Below are 16,772 nucleotides of genomic sequence, written 5' to 3' on the forward strand. Positions count from 1 at the left end.
TGTCATATGAGGAGAGACCAAATCAGTTAGGATTATATTCACAGGAATTTAGAGGAGTGAGAGGGGATCTCAAAGAAACTTACAAAATTCTGACAGGGTAAATTGTTCCCGATGGTGGGGGAATTCGGAACTAGCGGTCACAGTTTGAGAATAAGGGTAAAGCTTCTAGAACCGAGGTGAGGAGAAATTTATTCACCCAGAGAGTGGTCAATCTGTGGAATTCACTATCACTAAGTAGTTGAGGCCAAAACATTGTCTGATTTCAAGAAGGAATTAGATATAGCTCTTGGGGATCAAGGGGGCTCAGGATATTGAATTTGATGATCAGCCATGATAATGCATGGAGGAACAGGCTCAAAGGACCGAATGGCCTACTCCTGCTTCTAGTTTCTATGTTACACTATTGGAGGCCTGGCAGCTACAGCATCTAACGTGCCTCCATGTCACAGATGCAACTTGTAATTAACATTTCAACATGATTGATTTGAATATTGTGTTCAAATAAGATTTATATTTTGATTTTAAGACTTCAATTTAGTATTATTTTAGTTTTCACAAAAAAAAGCTTGACATTAATAACCCCTCCTCCTCTTCTGAAAGAGCTGGTGTTTGCAGGCAGCTGCTTATCAAGAGGCAAACTCCCCAATCATTAGAACATTAATAGGAGTAGGAATAGACCATTTGACTCCTCGTGCCTGCTCCACCATTCAATACAGTCATGGTTGATTAACTTCACTTTCCCACCTGCTCCCCATATTCCTTGATTCCCTGAGACATCAAGCATGGGATTTTCTGGCCGTGCTCGTCCCAAGGTCGGAAAATCCCACCCAAGGTCAACGGACCATTCCCTGGTCCGTGTCTCGCCCGCTACAATTCCCGTAGCGGGCGGGATGGTAAAATTCCGCCCCAAAGGTTTATCTCAGCCTTAAATATACTCAATGATGCAGCATCCACTTCTCTCTAAATGAAGTTTCTTCTTGTTTCAGTCCAAAATGATCAGTTCCTTATTCTGAGACTGCTTCTGTGTTCTAGAATAACCAATCGGAGTTTGTCCCTCTGCCAAACCTCTTTAGAATTTTATATCAATGATGAAAGAAAATCAAAGTAAAAATATAGTTCTAAAAAGAATTCCCCCAACAAATTCTGAAGGAATGAGCCTTCATTAGTACATTTTCAGTACCAGTGAGGTTATTTACATGTAATTAAAACACTGCACCATTTTAAAATTTTACTTTCTCTGACAAGTTCAGTCAAGTAACGAGAACCGAAATTTCACATGCAGTCAGATGCCTTTTGCCCTGGATTTGTACATCCGATTCCCTGATGTCTCTTGGAGAAGGTGGACCCTCCTGCATATTTTATTGTTGCACCAACCCTGAAGGAGCAGGACAAAATGTTGTTTCAGCCACTTGGCCTTGGGACTGATCGGTTTTTAAAAATTCCCTTAAAATGAGGAGAGCTGATAGTTTCACGTTGCTTTTTCCATGACAATGCCTTGGGCAATCAGTTGACTTGCCAACGAATCAGCACCCTTTTCTTTTGTGGTATAAATTGTTGAGATTGTTTGTCTGAAATTTGGTATTCTTGCATTTGTCCTGATGAGTGCAAGTTGAAAAGCTTTAGCAACGTGTCTCTTTTTTCAGCAATATTCAAACTTCACATAGATTTATCTACAAATACCAATCTAGCACAATTTCTAGAGGAGCAGGGCAACCCTGACAGAAACTCCCCAGTATTCATGTTAATTGCGCCTGTGTGGTTGCTAAGTGTTGCTGTCTGATGACCCTTTGAACAGTGAGGGTTATTAGTCTCTGTTATTTCTGCAAAATCCAATCCGTTATGATCAGATCAGTTATGTGTTGGGGGCTGACTGGCTTATTCCTACTCCTAATTTAGAACATAGAACAGTACAGCACAGAACAGGCCCTTCGGCCCACGATGTTGTGCCGACCTTCATCTGAAACCAAGATCAAGCTATCCCACTCCCTACCATCCTGGTGTGCTCCATGTGCCTATCCAATAACCGCTTAAATGTTCCTAAAGTGTCTGACTCCACTATCACTGCAGGCAGTCCATTCCACACCCCAACCACTCTGCGTGAAGAACCTACCTCTGATATCCTTCCTATATCTCCCACCATGAACCCTATAGTTATGCCCCCTTGTAATAGCTCCATCCACCCGAGGAAATAGTCTTTGAACGTTCACTCGATCTATCCCCTTCATCATTTTATAAACCTCTATTAAGTCTCCCCTCAATCTCCTCCGCTCCAGAGAGAACAGCCCCAGCTCCCTCAACCTTTCCTCATAAGACCGACACTCCAAACCAGGCAGCATCCTGGTAAATCTCCTCTGCACTCTTTCCAGCGCTTCCACATCCTTCTTATAGTGAGGTGACCAGAACTGCACGCAATATTCCAAATGCGGTCTCACCAAGGTCCTGTACAGTTGCAGCATAACCCCACGGCTCTTAAACTCCAACCCCCTGTTAATAAAAGCTAACACACTATATGCCTTCTTCACAGCTCTATCCACTTGAGTGGCAACCTTTAGAGATCTGTGGATATGGACCCCAAGATCTCTCTGTTCCTCCACAGTCTTCAGAACCCTACCTTTGACCCTGTAATCCACATTTAAATTAGTCCTACCAAAATGAATCACCTCACATTTATCAGGGTTAAACTCCATTTGCCATTTTTCAGCCCAGCTTTGCATCCTATCTATGTCTCTTTGCAGCCTACAACACCCCTCCACCTCATCCACTACTCCACCAATCTTGGTGTCATCAGCAAATTTACTGATCCACCCTTCAGCCCCCTCCTCTAAGTCATTAATAAAAATCACAAAGAGCAGAGGACCAAGCACCGATCCCTGCGGCACTCCGCTAGCAACCTGCCTCCAGTCCGAAAATTTTCCATCCACCACCACCCTCTGTCTTCGATCAGACAGCCAGTTACCTATCCAATCGGCCAACTTTCCCTCTATCCCACACCTCCTTACTTTCATCATAAGCCGACCATGGGGGACCTTATCAAACGCCTTACTAAAATCCATGTATATGACATCAACCGCCCTACCTTCATCAACACACCTAGTTACCTCCTCAAAAAATTCTATCAAATTTGTGAGGCACGATTTGCCCTTCACAAATCCGTGCTGACTATCCCGGATTAATCCGCATCTTTCTAAATGGTCGTAAATCCCATCCCTAAGGACCTTTTCCATCAATTTACCAACCACCGAAGTCAGACTAACCGGTCTATAATTACCAGGGTCATTTCTATTCCCTTTCTTAAACAGAGGAACAACATTTGCCACTCTCCAGTCCTCTGGCACCATCCCCGTGGACAGCGAGGACCCAAAGATCAAAGCCAAAGGCTCTGCAATCTCATCCCTCGCCTCCCAAAGAATCCTAGGATACATTTCATCAGGCCCAGGGGACTTATCGACCTTCAGTTTATTCAAAACTGCCAATACATCCTCCCTCCGAACATCTATTTCCTCCAGCCTATTAGCCTGTAACACCTTCTCTTCCTGAAAAACATGGCCCCTCTCCTTGGTGAACACTGAAGAAAAGTATTCATTCATCACCTCGCCTATCTCTACTGATTCCATACACAAGTTCCCACCACTGTCCTTGACCGGCCCTAACCTCACCCTGGTCATTCTTTTATTCCTCACATAAGAGTAAAAAGCCTTGGGGTTTTCCTTGATCCGACCCGCCAAGGACTTCTCATGTCCCCTCCTAGCTCTCCTCAGCCCCTTTTTCAGCTCGTTCCTTGCTAACTTGTAACCCTCCATCGAGCCATCTGAACCTTGTTTCCTCATCCCTACATAAGCTTCCCTCTTCCTTTTCACAAGACATTCCACCTCTTTTGTGAACCACGGTTCCCTCACTCGGCCATTTCCTCCCTGCCTGACAGGGACATACCTATCAAGGACACCCAGTATTTGTTCCTTGAAAAAGTTCCACTTTTCATCAGTGCCTTTCCCTGACAGTTTCTGTTCCCATCTTATGCCCCCTAATTCTTGCCTAATCGCATCATAATTACCTCTCCCCCAATTGTAAGCCTTGCCCTGCCGTCCGGCCCTATCCCTCTCCATTGCAATAACAAAAGACACCGAATTGTGGTCACTATCTCCAAAGTTCTCTCCCACAACCAAATCTAACACTTGGCCCGGTTCATTTCCCAGTACCAAATCCAATGTGGCCTCACCCCTTGTCGGCCTATCCACATATTGTGTCAGGAAACCCTCCTGCACACACTGCACAAAAAGTGCCCCATCCAAACTATTTGACCTACAAAGGTTCCAATCAATATTTGGAAAGTTAAAGTCCCCCATGACAACTACCCTGTGACCCCCACACGTATCCATAATCTGCTTAGCAATTTCTTCCTCCACATCTCTATTACTATTTGGGGGCCTATAGTAAACTCCTAGCAACGTGACCGCTCCTTTCCTGTTTCTAACTGCAGCCCATATTACCTCAGTGTGCATATCCCCCTCAAAGTGCTTTTCCGCAGCCGTTAAACTATCCTTGATTAACAATGCTACTCCTCCACCTCTTTTACCAGCTTCCCTACACTTACTGAAACATCTATACCCCGGAACGTCCAACAACCATTCCTGTCCTTGTTCTACCCACGTCTCCGTAATGGCCACAACATCGTAGTCCCAAGTAGCAATCCACGCCCCAAGTTCATCCACCTTGTTCCGGATGCTCCTTGCATTGAAGTAGACACACTTCAACCCATCTTCCTGTCTACCGGTACCCACCCAACATAATTTGTATGTTCATTTTACAGTAGTTTGTCATTACTATGAATAATTTATTATGAGTAATGCCAAAATAAATGTTACTGCCTGAAGCTTTTTTTAATGCAGTTTCTTTACAAAGACTTTCATTTATATAATGCTTTACAGGACCAACAGATATCTCAAAGTTTTAAAGCCACAGAAGTGTAGTCACTGCTGTATGTAAAAAAGTGTTGCAGCCATCTTGCACAGAGTACACACCTACAAACAGCAATGAGATAATTTGTTTGCTGTGATTTTGATTGAGGGATAATTATTTTTCAAGACACTGGGGATAGGCACCTTGCTTCTTTTTGAAATAGTGCCATCAGATCTTTACAGCACCTCCAACAGTGTAGCATTTCCACAGTACTATATTGAAAACCTTCATTGATAAGACTTCATCCTGCAGAATCCCACAACTACATAACTGTACGTTATCTTAAAAGGCTAGTATCAGTTAATTTTACCTGCTTTTATCCTAGTGATATTTACAGTAATCTTTTTTTCTAATGTCTTGCCCAAATAAGATATATTTTGTAGGTGTCATGTACTATATTAGGAATGTGATCATAATTCTTAAATATTAACAGATATCTGTCAGAAGAGGATGTCGTGGATAAAGAAAACCCCTTTGTTCAACTAGTGAGTGGAGTAATATGGCTCCTGCGAAATGGCACTATTTACATTAACGAGAGCCAATCAGCTGAGTGTTCAAAGACGCAAGAAACAGGTACATGAACTAAAACTTGTGGCTTTAACAAGTAAAGACTGAAAGTATTTTTAAAATGTTGTGAAATCAGAATTTCTTTGCATTGCTCCAAATGCAAAGAATCATAAACTACATGTAACCATTTTTTTTCTGTTTACTGCAAGCATTTCAATGATGTTGCATTTAATTCTCATAAGTAAATGTTTCAGAGCAGTGTTAATTGTTTATGTTTAAAACAATTGTATGTTTTTGAGAATGTATTCTAGCTTGGGTTGTGACAAACATGTTTGCTGCTGTTGATCAAGCAACATTTGGTATTAAACATTAAAATTGCCAGTTATTTCAAAAACAACTTTCACATCACTTTGTTTTGCAAACCAGACAGCAATTCCCACAATAATTATCATCACTGAAATCACAGAAGAAATTTAATTGAAATCTTTATTGATTTTTACTCTGATATGTGATTTAAAGCATATAAAAACTTAATGGTCAGTGTGTATAATATATAGGGATTATTAATGTTTTAAGCACTCAGTTGCTGAAATTACATTTTGTGTAATTTTTATGACTGACCAAGTTTGAGTAATAAGGTTTCTTCACTTTAACAAACTGCTCACTTCTAAAAATGAGTATTCTGTTGTTTTCCGATGGTTATTGATGCTAGCAGAGGAGCTTTTGGCTATGTGTGTTATGATGCTAACTGATGACACTGGGCAACTCCGCTCCCTGAGTAAAGCCTGGCTTGATAGATCGTATTTTTTTTAGAAATGTGGAGAACATTTACTGAACAAATTCACAGGAGCCTGCTAATTAACTTTTAATATAAAATATAATATGTTAAAACAAAAATGAACATTATTACACCAGTTTAAAAAGTTGAAAGCTCTCAATCGAAACACAAAATAATTCAAATTTCCACTCATTCTTTACCCCAACAATACCCTTGGGGGAAAAAAAAATGAAGAATTGTCACTAACTTGACACAAAGGCACAGTTGCAAACCGTTTACTTCTGGTGAATTCCTAAGTGTTCATTTGGTGCTTCTCCACCAACCCATGTATCTCCTTGATGCATCCAAAAACCACACTCTAAACTCCGTTTTGTCAACTGTAAAGCAACAGGTTCCCTAAACTCTTTGTCTTCCAGTTTTGCTTCTGCTTCCGCTAAACTGATCTGTTTACTGAGACCTAAAGGTGACCATTCAGTCAACTACTGCCTCCAATAACCTGTAATTTTTTGTGTTGTGAGAATTTAAATATCCCTGTCTTCTCTCTGATACACACTGAACCAGGCCCCCATTCCTGTTTTTTTTAATCTATGGTCACTGTCACTATGCAACAGTAAAGCTTTCCCATTTCACCACCCCCACCCCCTTTTTTTTTAACTGAATTTTCAACCCCTTTAAACCCATCTTTTTAACTTCAGGGGTTGTAAAAGTGCATTAACAATGTATTTTCTCTCTGCAGGAACGAAAATGGAAAGGCATCTTTAAGGGACATTTCATTTTCTGTTAAACAATCCCCTCTTATCATTATCTCTACCTATCCACTACAGACTTTACTGTAGCAGTAACAATGTTTTACATCAAATATGCAAGAGAAATTACTTTTCAATAAAAATTATATTTCACACGAGTCCATTCCGATCAAGACATTCATGTTCTTCCACATCTTGATAAAGTATCTGCTATAATGTTGCCTCTTTAATTATGAAATTATACATTTGTAGCATTAAACTCCCAACAAAATAGTCTGATTCTTGGTATGAAACTTCGCTAAAAAGATTCAAGGATTATGATCTGTATAAACATTCTTCTAACTATCATTGTTGAGTGATTTTCAAATGCTGTTTTTCCAACTCGCACTCTTTGGTTAATCTCTCCTCGAAATTTGACATACAGGTCCAAGAAGCTGTCTCTGAGCTTTGATTTATAAATTTTCCCTTAACTAATATAAGGGGTCTCCCAAATATTGGCATAAAAGGAGTAAATCCTGTGATTCATGAGGGGATCCCTAATGGGGAAAAAAGTAAAAATAAAATTCTTTGTCAAGAATGTCATTAGGGACGTTCTTGACAATTGCCTTTAATAATGGTCATTAAAGTTTGATGCCATCTTTCTAATCTACCTTGTGATTATGGACAATGAGCTGAAGACCTAAATTGTTTTATTTCTGAACTATTCATTATTTCTTTCAATATTTGATGAAAAATTTGAGGCTTGATCTGATTGTATTTCCTTAGGTAATCCATATCTTTCTTTCAAAAATTGAACTAACTTGCACTATCATTTTGACCGAAATATTCCATAGGAAATCTTGTTGATACATCCATAATTATTAAATGTTATTGATGAACACTTCTGGTTTTAGGCAGGGATTCTGCATAGTCTTTTAAGACCATGCTAAACAGTTTTTCAAAAGCTATTATCGGAATTGAAGGTACAAGTTTAATTCATAATTGGGGTTTCCCCACTACCTGACATGTCTGGCAGATTTTAACCAATATGTCTTTATGCAATCTTGGACGATAAAATGTTTCAGTATTTTAGCCGAATACCCAAGTGACCGGCCATTGGAATTGTGTGAGCCACTCATAATTCTGTTACGATATTCATATGGAACTGCTACCTGATGCCCACTCCTTATATGCTGGTATTTGTGGTGATCTCCAATTCTTTATTAGAACTTTGTCTTTAAAATAGTAACACTCAGATATTGGTTCTGATTCAGTCTCTGGGTAGGCTGTTTGATGCAGTTCTCTCCACTTAGGATCAGCCTGTTGCATTTCTACTAAAGAAGATGGGTTTCCTCCTTTTTGCTCAGGTTCACAAAAATCATGAGATGACTGAATTTCTACTTCATCTCCTTTTCATAAATTCTTCCTATCTAATTTTATGTACCTGAGATCTAGCCGGTATGTAGTCAGGAAACAACTCAAGATGTTCCATCTGTAGCATCTCAGTTTCTTTCAATACCTTCGGTGAGGCTAATATTTCTACAACATGCCCCCTCGAATTTTAATTTTTTTTGCAATGTCATAAGATCTGGAGAAAAACCAGCTGGTTTCTCCAGAGAGAAAAATGCCAGTTTTCTTGCCAGAGACCCCATACTGCCATTTTTTGGTAAGATTGCGCCTTCACTTCCTGTTGTTTTAGCCATTTTATGCATGACTCCAACTATAACCTCTATTTACTAAATCATTTTTTAAATCCAACTGGTTTATAATATCCATGGATACCTTCAATTAATATTTTTTCCTTCAGTAACCCCTCTGGAATAAAAATTATATCAGTCAACATAAGTGACTGACATGCTCCAGTGCCCTCAATATCTTTATTGGTTTACCACCTTGATTAGAAGAATAAGGGAATACCTTTCCTCTATAAACAAATTCTTTAAACCGGCTTTGACAAAGGGACATCTGGACTCGAAACGTCAGCTCTTTTCTGTCCTTACAGATGCTGCCAGGCCTGCTGAGATTTTCCAGCATTTTCTCTTTTGCCTTCTGTAATTTACTTTTCTGAATTTACTTCACTAATTTAAAGAATTATCTCTACTCCTTTGATAGATTCTGAGCCTTCACTTTGCACTTGCACTATGGCTACTATGATTTTGTCACACGTCCCCTTCCCTAAGTTAGTTTTCTTCACATTCTTTAGGCATTTCTGTTCCTGCAATAGTTCTCCAAATTGACTTCCAGCAATTAGCTTTAGTATGTCCAGTTTTATTGCAATGGAAGCAGATTATTTAGATCACATTTAAGTTCTAGTCTAACTTCTTTATTAATTTGGTATCATTCTGTCTGTCCCCCAGAACTAATATCTTTCCCATTACCAGATTTGCTATTATTCCAATTTCCATTTCCATTTGACCATTTCACCATTTCACCACATGTAACTCTGAGAGATAGGTATCTGTCAAAACTTGATGCTCATTTAAATGAGTCTTAATGGATACTAGAATGCTATTTCAGAATTCTTCCATAGTCATAATTTCCCCCTGGTGTTATAAATCTGTTCCAATTTTAATGAGCTTAACCACTGATCCCACAGCAATTCTTTCTTGCAAATTCAACAAATGGCTGATTAGGCTTTTTCCTTCTGCCACTAGTTCCCCATTCTCCTAAACTTTAATCAATAAGCTTCAGGAACAAGCTCATAAAAATTAAGTTTTGCCCTTTTACCTGCTTAATAGTTTCCAGAGTGCCCTTCTGACAGACTAATATACATATCCATAGCTGCACCTTGTCAGGACACTTTGTAACACTAAGGTCCTAGCATCCTGTGGCCACTTTGACCTCTTTTCAAATTTGGGGAAATATCTACAATTACATCCTCTATAAACATAGCCATTAAGCAGATTTTTAGTTGAATCAAAATCTTCAGTGGAATTGGACTCATCCTTCGAACTACTACCAATCCCTTACTACTTTAATAAAAGCTTTTCAAATAATTTACAAATTATTTAATAATTTACAAAGGATTTCAAATAATCTACTGGTACTTCTACTCCCAGAAGTTTTAGCAACAGTCAAAGGCATTTTTGAATTCCAACCATTGTAATATACTGCTCAGCAATTCCGAAAGAAAGGGAATACTAGAGCAGGAGTTTTAAAAAACTTTTCTCTTTACCCATGCCATTAGCCCCCTGTTTTCCTAAATTAAATCTCCTCCTTTTTCTTTGTTTACTGTCCCTTCATTGCAGATCACTGTCTTGCAGCACGTGTGACCTGACACATGAATGTAAGCTGTATTTTGTCCATGGTTTATCTAAGTCAGTATATATACCCACAGAAACTTTCCTCTGGTATTAATTGAACAAGGCAGTTATTTTTGGCACACTTTCAGAATATAAAATATATGCTCTGACAGCACATTGTAACTAATGTTTCAATATTTGAAAATTGAGTACAATGGTTAACATACACATTAATGAACCCTTTAACAGTAACATTTGATATCTTCGATTCATTTTAACCTGTAAGTCATTTAACTTTTCAGTGCATATTTTTTATTGATTGGTAATGTTATTAAATGGAATACAAGTATATTGTGTCTTTGAAACTCATAATTTCTTTTAGCCGTAACTTCCTTACATACTGAGCTGCATTAAATTTATTTTTTCAGGGAATTTTCTTTAATTTCCTCTTTCTATCTCCCTTTTTCCCATCATAGAGCTACTTCAGCAGCAGTTGCTGATATGGGTTGCTCGATCTTGCCTCACCCCAACTCTAAGTCAGTATTGCTGTGATCAGAATATGGGAAGAGCATGGGTGGAAACGTAACCCACTGTAATAATCCTAATCTATTAACCCAAAATATTCCAGTACATTTTTATAGTTAATTGAATTTAATTAACAAGCTCCTCTAATAGCTCAGCAAGTTGCTGAATAATACAGGTCAGGAGGGCCTCGTTCGTGTTTAATTCCATGCTATTGAGTTAGCTTATCTCAGCTGGAGCAATGGTAAGAATGCTATGATTTTTCTGATGTATCTCACTTCAGGGACTGAGTAATCAGGTCTTGGTTCTTAGCTATTTCCCTGCTTGAGGTGCACTTTGTGAGCACTTAACTGATGTATTTCATGCAATAGAATAGCCTGCTGACGCACCGAGTTTGCTGTTATAAATTATAGATCCAGAAATACATAAATAATGCCATCTCTCGAAGAGCCCTGTTCCTCCAACTCTAGCTAATTGTTTCACCCCATTGCTGGTAGTTATCATCAGTCAGCTAGTCCACAAACTTTCCTTCTCTCCTTTAAGGCACTTCTTGAAACCTACCTTGATGACAAACTTTTGACCACCTGTCCTAATGTCTCATGCTGGCTATTTCACTGATATGTATATTATCTTGTACACAACTTGTATTTATATACTATAAGGCAATATTTTTAATAAGGCTTCTATTTCAAATAGGGTCTTTTGAACGATTTGTTAATGTGGTATCTGCACGAACTGCGATAGGACATGATAAATATGGGAGGCTTGTTTTATTACACATTGATGGACAGACTGACATCAGAGGGTAAGACAATTATTAGCCTAAAATTAAAATTATTTTATGATTGTCCCATTAGAATTTTATGGATTACATTTTTATTCAATCAATATATTAACTAAATATTCAAACATTTTTGTTCACTTTTTGAAGTATTAATGTCTGTACATGTGTAAATGTTGCATGCAACTGTACTCATTTGAAGATCAAAATAATACTTGTGGGCTGCAGATACATTTGGTTCCATGTAGTAACCATTATTAAGATTTGATTTTTAGCATCCAAATCGGCAACATTTTTTCATATTTACTTTTCATAAACATTTTAAGATGAGCATGGATGAAAATGAGATTGAGATCTCCTTCAATTCCTTTAGGAGATTATCGGGTATTACACTATTGCTTGACTTTTGTAATGCCTTCCACCCATCACTTAAAGGATGTGTTTTGTTTGTTTAAGATTCCAGGTTTCATGAAATTTTGTTCTTCCCTCTCCCTTGCAAAAGGTTTTGGATGCATTCTATGTTCTCTTTATTTACATTCCAAATCTGTGATGCATAGGGAAGAGGGTTACTGACCAGAGTTCTGCACCTCTGATTTCAGCAAATCTTAGTTGAGAAGGGAAATCTAACCTCTCTTATACCTACCAACAGGCTGCAGGGGGTATTATGAAAAAGCCACGGATCCCTTCCTCTTGGCTATAGATATTTCATTCAAATGCTTGAAAAAAGCAACCAATTTGCAGGAAAATGGGAAATGTCCAAACATGGCCGAATTAGAAAAATGTTAAGTTGAAAGAGTCAGAAATTCACTAAAAGGCATATGTCCACACTGTCCAAAAAAACCCCTAGAAATCTTGCCCAAACATTTTGGTTTAATATGTGCTTGAATTTTCTACTCTTTTTGGTTTGAATATTGTTGACCTGGTTTCAAACAAATGCTTTGTGCATGATTGAACAAATCAGAACACAGTTTTGTTAGCACCCACAGTTTATTTCTGCCAATTTGCTTGCATTTCATTGATTTTATAAACAATTGCTTAGTCGTTCAGAACATGAAAGAGAGACATTGCCAAAGATTTTCATTTTGCACTCATCAGGACAAGAAATTTTGCAAGAATGCCAAATTTCAAACAATTACAACAATTTGCACCATAGGGCAAAACAGGTTTACTAATTGGTTGGCAAGTGAACTCTGACCAAGGTATTGCTATGGAGAAATGCTTTCAGAAAGGTACAATAATTGGATATGTGGCTTTTGCTTGCAGAGAACAGGTCTGTTTTTTATGTATATTAATGTATGTCATTTCTAGTAAATCTAAAGGCACGTTATAAGCTTGACTGGTTATTTAAAATTTGTTATTAATGTAGCCAAAACAAAGTATCTACTGTTTTTTGTAATTTTTTGATTGGGCAGCATTTGCTGAACAATCCTGAGTGTGCTAATAGCTATACTTTGATATTCCTACAAACATGGACAATCCAGTAAAAGAGAGGTTTGGTTTGAAGTAACAGAGGTCAAAATGCATTACAGGCTGAGTCTCTGGGAAGTTGCAGAATTTTTAAAGGACCATGGAGTTATTAATGCCATCAATTTGGATGGAGGGGGGTCAGCCACTCTAGCACTCAATGGAAGTCTTGCAAGCTATCCATCGGATCACTGGTATGTACATTGCAAAATATGTTTAAGTTATACATTAGTTGAACTTGGTCATGGATGTACTTGATTCATATTTGTCTTTTAGTAGTTTTTATTGCTCAAATAGATAAAATGATCTGGCAAATCACTAAATATTTCCTGCACTCTGATCATTTAATTTTTAATAGTAAATCCCTGCATTGGGGAAGACTCAAGTAATCAGGATTAATTAATTTTCAGCTGCTGTTTTTGTTTAAACTCTGTTAAAATACATTTGGGAGTTTGACTCTTATAAGAAGATGGACATTGTAAATTTACCCACAAGTAAATCTAGTTGCCTACAATGGAGAAGTTCCATAATTAAGATGTTCTGCCTATATGAGAACTAATAAGTAATTTTTCTGAATCATAGAAATCATAGAAACCCTACAGTACAGAAAGAGGCCATTTGGCCCATCGAGTCTGCACCGACCACAATCCCACCCAGGCCCTACCCCCATATGCCTATATATTTAACCACTAATCCCTCTAACCTACACATCTCAGGACACTAAGTGCAATTTTTAGCATGGCCAATCAACCTAACCCGCACATCTTTGGACTGTGGGAGGAAACTGGAGCACCCGGAGAAAACCCACACAGACACGAGGAGAATGTGCAAACTCCACACAGACAGTGACCCAAGCCGGGAATCGAACCCAGGTCCCTGGAGCTGTGAGGCAGCAGTGCTAACCACTGTGCTACCGTGCCGCCCCAATCCCCTGTTTCTATTTTTAAAATTGAGTTAATCTAAACAACATAAAGTAGCTCAACTGAGTTTTATTTTATTTAGAAATCTGAACCATTAAATTCTGCCGGCATAAATATTTGGATATTATAATTCATGCCACACGATCGATTAAAATCATGGGAATTTTGCTAAAAACAATATTCAAGCAGTAGCCATTAAGCTAGTTGAATTAGCCTTGAAACATTCTTGCCCTTCAGATGGTAATGAAGAATACATTTCACCGGCTCAAATAATTTAGCCATTAGCTTTTCTGGGATCATGAGGTAACAGGAATAAATGATAAGAGTGTTGATGCAACAGAGTTCTGAGCTCGAAACGCAAGTAACAAAAGCCAAAGTGATATCCGGATTTAAATGAGAAACCAATTTGTACAAGAATTTTAAGCATCCGTATAACACCACACAGTCAAAATGCCAATCAAATAGTTTAACAAATGGATCCCAATCATATTGCACAGAAACAAGAGCCAATAGAGTAGTGTTCCGTATCAGGGATTTAAGATCACCAGTGAACAAATGTTTAGTAGGCAAAAGCATCAATTCAGATAAAACAAAATTTAAACATTAAAAATAAAGAACCTACTTCTGTATATCTTTTTCTATGAACATTTCAAAGTTTTTCATAATTTAGTGAAAATAGTGACTTAGGTAGACATTCTTGGTATCTCATCTGGCCAAACTCTTTGGCCTGCTCTTTCTCCAGCTTCTTTGATCCCTCCCTTCTTTGACATTTATCCATTCAATTTCCTCTTGAATGATATCTTACCACAGCGCCATTTCCCTTCATTCTTCTCTTGGTATTTTCTGCTACATCCATCACTGACTCACCCATGGTGGTAGCTCTTATGGACTCCTGACAAGCATTTTTACCATCTTTCTTTACAGAAATTAATCACACTTGCCTTCTCTCAATTCTTCTCTACCATTGCCGCTACCGTCAGTCATCACCCCATTCCATGAGTCCAAAAGTATCAAATCATAAATTCAAACAGTATTAGACATTGTAACTACACTCAATTCAATTATTAATAGTTGTTTGCAAAAATTGGTTGTCTATAATTTTAGTTGCAGATTAGATACTGTAAAAATCTGCCCTGCACATTCACCTTCATAATCAAAATTTTAAGAAAACAGGTGGGAGATGTGCCTCCACCCAGCTACATCTCAGCTTACAGGCTTGAGATAGCAATAAGCTTCATTCTGTGGTGCTCAATATCTTATTCAAGCTTTCGACCAATATCCAATACAAGTCCACTGACTCCCACAGTTACCTTAACTACACTTTTTCCTACTCCATTTCCCATAATTCTTCCATGCCAACTTGTGTTGCACCCTCCATGCCAACTCACCCAGTATCCACCATAGACAAGCCTCAAGAGCCACGTACCAAAGAATATTCTGGGCAAATAGTAGGTTAGGCCTGGAGTCTGTTGGGATAAAAGTTTTTGCTTTCATTTCAGATTTTAAAATTGCTTGGTTTTCTTATCAATGTGGCCTTTGGCTGAGGAAATCTTAGGAAGCTGCACAATGATGCACAGTAGTATAGCAGCCAGAACCTGGGATGATGTCAACACGATACTAATTAATCGTTGTTACTTTCGTTAAATTTATCACAACACTACAGTTGTGATGGGTTAATAACACAATTGGATTTTCTTGCACTTTTTAAATGAAAAGTTGCTGCCATCACAGCAATTTTTGATGTACGTTAGATGTATTTGTATGGTGGACAATGATCACAAACTTTTAAGTATAAATGTGAAGCTTCCTTCATTCTTTGCTTTTACAAATGTAAATTGATATGTTTCAACAAATTCTTCAGACAAGATATGAACTTAACTGTTTCTAAATTAATTGTTCCAAGTACATTATTTTAATTTGATTAATTCATGAATATCTATATTAAACTGCAATGCAAATGCCAATGATTTATTTCCGTCATTTAGTTAAGATTACCTCCCAAGTTAGAAATATTTTCTCCAACAGTTCATCTGATCCCATGTGGCGCTGTCCTCGGGCTGTTTCCACAGTCGTGTGTGTTCATGAACCTGAATGTGTACCTGCAGATTGCAGTGGCCATGGAGATTGTTTACTTGGAGATTGTTACTGTACAGGCTTTTGGTCTGGCCCAGCTTGTAACCTGCTCGACTGTGGACCTTCAAATTGTACTCTACGTGGAATCTGTACTGAGGGTATGAATCAATGCTTTTTCCGTTAATTAAATTAAGGAAAATAAATAAAAGTTTGCAGTTTTAAAACAACTTTCATGACCACTTTTCAGTCACGTATTTCCTGAAGTGTGTTGAGCAGAATATCATGCAATACTCTATGGTCTAACCAGATCTTTATAAAGGTTTAGCACTTTGACCAGTCACCGTTGTAATGTAGACGACACCGCAACCAACTTGTGCATAGCTCCCACAAATATGACCAGATAATTATCTAAAATTAAAGTTGAGGGATAAATATTGACCAAGACACCGGGAATAATGCCACTACTCTTCGTAATAGTGTAATGGAATCATTTACACCCAACTGGGAGAGCAAATGGGGCAAAAGACAACACTTTCTCAGTTCTGGAATGAATTGTCAGCCTTAATTTTACTGCTTAACGAGATTTTCCGGTTTCAGGGCGAGCGCGGTGGGAAAATCCCACCCCTAGGCTACATGATTAGGTTGAAAAAGCTAGGATTATTCTTGTACAACTCTATAAAAGCGTCCCTCAATCTAACAAGGTTATGACTTGTTTAGATAAGGTAGACAAAGAAAATTTGTTTTCATTAGCTGGTGGTGCAAGTCTAAGGGCTGGATTTTATGCCACCCTCCCGGGTGCATGTG

The 16,772-nt window shown here is 38.2% G+C and overlaps 1 protein-coding gene across 3 annotated transcripts in view; it reads left to right on the forward strand.

The window, feature by feature from the left end:
- The window catches only part of nagpa (N-acetylglucosamine-1-phosphodiester alpha-N-acetylglucosaminidase), a 79,783-nt gene that overhangs the window by 30,632 nt on the left and 32,379 nt on the right, over positions 1 to 16,772 (forward strand). For 2 of the 3 annotated variants that reach the window (XM_078215935.1, XM_078215936.1), the window contains 4 exons: positions 5,390 to 5,529; positions 11,427 to 11,535; positions 13,041 to 13,169; positions 15,921 to 16,126. In XM_078215935.1, coding sequence (XP_078072061.1) covers positions 5,390 to 5,529; positions 11,427 to 11,535; positions 13,041 to 13,169; positions 15,921 to 16,126 — 584 coding nt within the window. Of the gene's footprint in view, positions 1 to 5,389; positions 5,530 to 11,426; positions 11,536 to 12,992; positions 13,170 to 15,920; positions 16,127 to 16,772 lie in introns of all 3 variants that reach the window. The other variant, XM_078215934.1, reaches the window with a different exon arrangement.

This window comes from Mustelus asterias, chromosome 7, assembly GCF_964213995.1.
Source record: "Mustelus asterias chromosome 7, sMusAst1.hap1.1, whole genome shotgun sequence".
NCBI classification, from domain to species: Eukaryota; Metazoa; Chordata; class Chondrichthyes; order Carcharhiniformes; family Triakidae; genus Mustelus; species Mustelus asterias.